The sequence below is a fragment of the Triticum aestivum genome, chromosome 7A, assembly GCF_018294505.1.
Source record: "Triticum aestivum cultivar Chinese Spring chromosome 7A, IWGSC CS RefSeq v2.1, whole genome shotgun sequence".
Classification (NCBI taxonomy): Eukaryota; Viridiplantae; Streptophyta; class Magnoliopsida; order Poales; family Poaceae; genus Triticum; species Triticum aestivum.
In genome coordinates this window covers 542,940,505-542,947,198 of record NC_057812.1, presented here as the reverse complement: position 1 = coordinate 542,947,198, position 6,694 = coordinate 542,940,505, and the positions used below count along the sequence as shown (strand labels likewise).

At 57.9% G+C, this 6,694-nt stretch overlaps 1 protein-coding gene across 2 annotated transcripts; it reads left to right on the top strand.

Moving 5' to 3' along the window:
- Positions 1-73: 73 nt before the first annotated feature.
- On the top strand, positions 74-6,299 carry LOC123148070 (protein NRT1/ PTR FAMILY 4.6). 2 transcript variants are annotated; one of them, XM_044567427.1, is made up of 4 exons: positions 74-233; positions 340-448; positions 1,782-1,999; positions 4,585-6,299. In XM_044567427.1, exons 1-4 carry the CDS (start codon positions 231-233, stop codon positions 5,992-5,994), a joined length of 1,740 nt encoding a protein of 579 aa, XP_044423362.1. In that variant the 5' UTR covers positions 74-230; the 3' UTR covers positions 5,995-6,299. The 2 variants fall into 2 exon arrangements, with proteins under 2 accessions (XP_044423362.1, XP_044423361.1); XM_044567426.1 differs by having other exon boundaries at positions 4,561-6,299.
- Positions 6,300-6,694: the final 395 nt, after the last annotated feature.

Genomic DNA, 6,694 nt, shown 5'->3' with positions numbered 1-6,694 from the left:
TTTACCGTTCTGCCCCTCCGGCACCCCGCTCCCCGCACTTTTAAATACGCCACCATGCCGTGCCCCTCGGACCTCCCCCGTCAGCCAGGCAAGTCACACACAACGCACGCACGGCGCTCCCCTGAGCCCGAGCCCGAGCCTTCCTCAACGGCCTCCGCTGCTCGTCCGGCAGTTCGGGGTCTCAGACCTTGAGAGTTCACACACGCGCGCGCGGAGAGGCGGGCGGCGCCATGGTGAGTCGACAGACCGACCGATCGATCTCCTTGGAGCCGGTGCGGCGGTTCTTGTTCGCTTGCCGTCGGTGCTGATCTGCCGGGTCTTGCGTGTGTGTGTGTGCAGGAGGACGGAGCGCGGGAGGTGGAGCGGTGGGAGGGGTACGTGGACTGGCGGAGCCGGCCGGCGGTGAAGGGCCGGCACGGCGGCATGGTGGCCGCCTCCTTCGTGCTGGGTAAGCAAACTCGACACCCTCCCTCGATCACGCGGCGATGCATGCTCATCTCCTCGGCCCCTTCCACCTTCTTCCAGAACCCTCCCGGCCGAGCCGAGCCGGGAGGCAGACAGAGGGCGACGCAGGGGGCCGACCGGAGCGGGAATAGGATGCCCGGGCGGGCGGGACACTCCGTATCTGCACCGCAGGCGTGCATCATGGGCTCATCACCCATGGTCCACCCTCCCCTCCCCTCCCCGCCGGCCATCCCTTTCCCGATCCTGAAAGCCGCCGCGCCCTCCCTTTCGCCCCCGTCCTTTCTCCATCGGACCTTCCCTATCCGATCTCCCCACCCGCCCGCTTTCGGGCATGTAGTGCTCCATAGCCGCCCCCACCGGACCTCCCTCCGACTTCCGCCGGGGCTCCATCTCCATTCCGCTTCCTCCTCCGTTGCCCCTCCTCCCCCTGCCTGATTCCTCGCTTTCGCAAACCGTGTGCGCGCGTTCCCATCCGTTTCCCGGGATTCGTGCAACTTGGTGAGGAATTGGGCACCTTTACCCGCCGCCAAGTTGCATGCCAAGAGGGCAGACCGAGAGCCAACTTGCGCGACGAAGCTACAGTCCATGGCGCTTTTGCACGAGCCTTGGCACCCAAGCTCCCCAATGCAACCCCTGGCCCCTGTTCCCCCACTGTGCCATGACGGCGATCCCTCTCCCTCCGGCCCCCGCCCGCCGTTCTAGAAGCCTCGCGTACGACGCGACCTAGCGCCAGGAAAGGAACGGGCGGGGCCCTCGCGTGTGTGGAGGAGACTGGAGAGGAGAAGCTGACCGGCCTGCGAGCTAGAGTGGCCTCTGCTTCTCGCTTTGGTGGTCGAGGACGAAGGCATGATGGCGTCGAAAAGGCCTTCCATTTTTTTTTCGCCTCGCTTTTTACCCGCCCGCCCCGAGCCGTCCGAAAACGGGCGCATTAAAAACGGCACGAATCGCAAGGCGGTAACGGCGAGCAGATTGGCCGGCGCGCGTCGGGAAAGCCACCCGTGTAATGCGGGCGTTATGTCAGTTATTACCGCACATGCTGCGCCTGCAGCTTACATATGCTAATTTTGCACACTTGTGAATTGTTTTTTCTTTCAGGTTAATTTGAAATATAAGCCGTTTTACAGATTTTATTTAATATGGACTACATGCGGATGTATATAGACATATTTTAGAGTGTAGATTCACTCGTTTTGGTCTGTATGTAGTCTGTATTAAAATCTCTGAAAACTCTTATATTTAGGTATTAAGGGAGTACATTTATATGCAGCACACATGTTATGATCGCTGGTAACATTACCGTTGCCGTGTGCATGCAGTGGCGGAGGTGCTTGAGAACCTGGCGTTCCTGGCGAACGCGAGCAACCTGGTGACGTACCTGATGAAGTCCATGCACTACTCGCCGGCGCAGTCGGCGACGACGGTGACCAACTTCATGGGCACGGCCTTCCTGCTCGGCCTCTTCGGCGGCTTCCTCTCCGACGCCGTCTGCACCACCTACGCCGTCTACCTCATCAGCGCCTTCGTCGAGTTCATGGTACGCACGCACTCCCGCCGAAATATCTTAGATTTCTACCGTACCTGCCATCTCTCGATCATTACTACGCTTACTTCAGTACAGTAGTAATAGTAGCTGCCTGGCTGTCCATTTTTGCTGGTTTTTTTTTTTGAGAATTTGCATCATGCACCGACAAAAAAGACTTGCGTGGGCTATAATAGACTCATCGTACTACGTGGTAGACCAACGTTTCTGGATATACGTAGATAGCGCAATTAATATGGAGGAAAAAAAACTTGCGTGGGCTATTCTAGACTTATCGTACATGGTAGATCGACGATATACATAGATATAGTTAACGTTGTCCTTATCACATCTCCGAGCTGGTAGATACACACCGGAATATTTCGTCCAGGTGTGCCACCACGTGGCCGAATTGACATTTCACTTTTCCTTTTCTCCTCGGCCGGTCTCGCGTACACGTCGTACGTCGACATGCATGTTTGACCGGCTGGCGAGGCCATCTCTTAGTTTAGATATACATAGATATTGTTCGTGTGTTGTACGTCGCCCCGAGACGCTGACATGCGGGCCGTCGGGAGACTTTTCGCTGGGATGGGCGTGCAAGTTCCAACGTGCGTCGTAGACGGGCGTGATGGGTGCGGGTGTGTACGACGTAGAGGGTACAGGGACGTGGGTGGCGGATCGTGTGTGTAGGCGACGCAAGTGGAACATAATTTGCATCAGTAACCGTTCGACACAGGGCGTGTTTGGATGGTCCGGCTGTGTTGACGCGCATCTGGTTTGTCCAATCATGATGGCAAAAGCATGCGAAAGAAGCAGCAGCTAAAGTGTGGTCGCCGCAGTGGCGGAGCTAGGAGAAAGATCGACTCCACTGCTCACAGTGCCTGACCAGCTTTTTTAAATGTTTTGTTAATCAAGTTCGGCAGTTTCTTTATCCCACGCACTTTTTCACACGAGATTGTGACATCGTGAGTCTAAAACGGATGTAGTACTATGTGCGAAGAGCAAATCTTATTACCATGTTATATGTAAAAAAAACACTGAGCAACCAATTTGGCGGCCGCAAGCGAACAAAGCCGCCCGCCCTGCGGCGCCACACTTTCCGATCACGTCGCGATCGCGGGCCCATGCGAACAACCCTCCCACCGGGGCCCGGGGCGACAGGCAATCCGATTCCGGTCATCCGGTGCGGGCGTGCGTGCGCGCGGTCTGGTTCTGGCGGCCGGCCGGCCAATCCGCCGGCGCCGGGGTCGGCAGGGGAATCTGGCCCTGACCCGACCTGACCTGACCGTCCCGTCAGGCACGCACGCACGCACGCACCACTCGCCTGACCCGGTCCCGGGCTACCGTCGATCGCACAAGATCTTCCTTGTGTGCGCGATGATGCCACGACACGATTGGACCAATCCTTGCCCGGGCGGATGGCCACCACCGCCACCACACGCTAAAGCAGCTGCCGTTGGTTCTCTCGGCCGCGGCATCTGTCCACACCTGTTGCACCCCCTTTTTGTTGCCGTTGGAGACGGAATCGGCCGGTCGATAGCGAGGAGAATGGAGACGGGTCGTTAGGAGCGATGGGCGGGCACGCAATATCACGTACTGTGTGAAGCATCTGCTTATCATTGGCCTCGCTTCGTCGAATTGTAGTTGCTACTAGCGTCCACTGGCACAAGCAAGTGCTGGGCTCTCTCGTGTCGGCGTCAGTCACGTACGTAGTGCATGCCCGGAAGACCCGGTGCGGGGGTACCTGGAGGGCGGTGGTGATTTGGCCGGAGGATCGGGCCGGGACCAAACGGGGAGAGCGACCGTGCGTGCGTGCCGCGTCGACCCTCGTCTCCGGAGCTCTGGAGCTTGGTGCTTCTGCTTGGTTTCTGACCTCAAGATCCACGACGATCACATGCTCACCTGTTTGACCATGCATTTTTGTAGTCAACGCTGACTAATCACAAAGCAAAAATTTTGGACAACAACCCAACGGGATGGCGCACAGCCAGATCGCCGGTCAAACGGCGCCATCTGCAGTGGGTCGGTGTCCTCTCCTCCGCTTTAGCACCGAGCTCACGGACCATGTCGAGACCGAGACGAGAGAGCCTATAGAGGGCCAAAGCGACGTAGCGCACGGGCGGCCGGCCACAGGTAGCACGGCGCCCACTTGCATGGTCCCTGTGGAACTTTATCGCTTTCGATTAATCGATGCAGGTTTTTGCCAAATCTTTCGACGTGATAATCTGATATGTTAGCTGCAACTGGTTCTCCATCTAATCATGTCGCACCAATGCAATTACGCAAAAAAAAAGTTTTTTTCAAAAGAATGCAATTATGCAACCAGAACCAGTGTCTGTACTCTGTAGTAGTACTTCATGTGAGCCATGTTTTTTTCGCATTAGCGAATGGCAGCGAAATGCTAGTATTTTGGGTCAGGCCCAGAACGTATGGGCCAATGGCCTGCGTTAACATATCAAACATATTTTTTTGGACAAGCCCACTTAATTTTACACCGGAAAATTTTCATTCCGTTTGGTGCATTTCTGAGTGTAATAGAGAGCTGGTGTTTGAATGTTTGGGATGGCGCGCAGGGTTTGGTGGTCCTGACGATCCAGGCGCGGTCGCCGTCGCTGATGCCGCCGGAGTGCGCCAAGGGTGCCGGCGCGGCGGCGTGCGAGCCGGTGGCCGGGAGCAAGAAGGCGATGCTGTTCGTGGGGCTGTACCTGACGGCGCTGGGCATCGGCGGCATCAAGGGCTCCCTGCCGCCGCACGGCGCGGAGCAGTTCGACGAGCACACGCCGCGCGGCCGCAAGGGCCGCTCCACCTTCTTCAACTACTACGTCTTCTGCCTCTCCTGCGGCGCGCTCATCGCCGTCACCTTCGCCGTGTGGGTGGAGGACAACAAGGGGTGGCAGTGGGGGTTCGGCATCTCCACCATCGCCATCCTGCTCTCCATCCCGGTCTTCGCCGCCGGCTCCAGGTTCTACCGCAGCAAGGTGCCCACGGGCAGCCCGCTCGTCACCATCGCCAAGGTCCTGCTCGCGGCCGCCTCCGCGCGCCGCGGGGGCACGCAGAGCGCCAGCCACGGCGCCGTCATCGACCGCGCGCCCAGCCCCACGGGGAGCACCGACATGAAGGAGTACTGCAAGCCCGGGGGCGCGGGCGCCGCCGCCGACGAGGTGACGGAGCCGTCCCAGGAGCTGAGCGGCCTGAACCGGGCGGTGCAGTGCCAGCCGCGGCACAGGGCCCTGGCGTGCACGGTGCAGGAGGTGGAGGACGTCAAGATCGTGCTCATGGTGCTCCCCATCTTCCTCTCCACCATCATGCTCAACTGCTGCCTGGCCCAGCTCTCGACCTTCTCCGTGGAGCAGGCGGCGACGATGAACACCCACGTCGGGGGCCTCAAGGTGCCGCCGGCGTCCCTGCCGGTGTTCCCGGTCACGTTCATCATACTCCTGGCGCCCATCTACGACCACATCATCGTCCCGTTCGCGCGGCGGGTGACCGGCACGGAGATGGGCATCACCCACCTCCAGCGCATCGGCACCGGGCTGGTGCTCTCCATCGTGGCCATGGCGGTGGCCGCCGTCGTGGAGGCGAAGCGCAAGAACGCGGCCGCCGGCGCCGGCATGACGGACTCAGCGGCGCCGCTGCCCATCACCTTCTTCTGGATCGCGTTCCAGTACCTGTTCCTGGGGTCCGCGGACCTGTTCACGCTGGCGGGCCTGCTGGAGTTCTTCTTCAGCGAGGCGCCGCCGCGGATGCGGTCGCTGGCGACGTCGCTGTCGTGGGCGTCGCTGGCGCTGGGGTACTACCTGAGCTCCGTGCTGGTGACGGTGGTGAACGGCGCGACGGGGCGCGCGGGGCACCGGGCGTGGCTGGAGGGGGCGAGCCTCAACCACTACCACCTCGAGCGCTTCTACTGGCTCATGTGCGTGCTCAGCGCGCTCAACTACGTCTTCTTCCTGGTGCTGGCCATCCGGTACAAGTACAGAAACGCCGGGGTGATCAAGGGGCGAGAATGATCGATGCTCCAGTGTGTAATGTAGGTGTCGTCGGTGCAGGTGCGCAGTTATTATCTTGGCAAGGTAAATTTATGGAGGTTTCGAGATGGTGTTGCCGTGTTGCCGGGTCGGTGGGTTTCAGGGTGTTCGTTGTTGTGGATTTGATTGGTTGGTTAGCTGACGAAGAAACTCGAAATGAGTTTGGCGTGGCAGGCGAATGTGTGGACATAGGTTTCGGCTGATTCAAGATGAACAAGACAATCACCATCTGCATATATAGAGATAACTTATTATTAGTCCGTTTATATGGAAATGGTTTTCTGATCTGTCCTGCTCGCTTGTTTGACTCTAATGAATTCCTGTCCTAGGATGGTTGTGGTGGCTTGGGGCTTTGGAGGGTTATTGGTGGAGCCCATTTGTAAGAGTGACCGAGTGAGCTTATGCATCTCCAACGCTGACCTCCAAATCGGATACCGGATCCGTCCTCAGACGAGATGGGACCAGTCCGCATACACTGATGCGCAAGCAGGTGATCCAAAACTAGCCGCAAACACTCAGCATTTTTTAAAGCACATAAGCTCAAAATAACTGCATATCAAGTGATAGTTTATCTAAAAATATTCAAATGCATTGGCAGTTTTAATTTAAATATTACAATCCAATATTTTTTAAAATTAAAGTAGTTCAAACTTGAATTCAACTACACATATGTACTAATTGT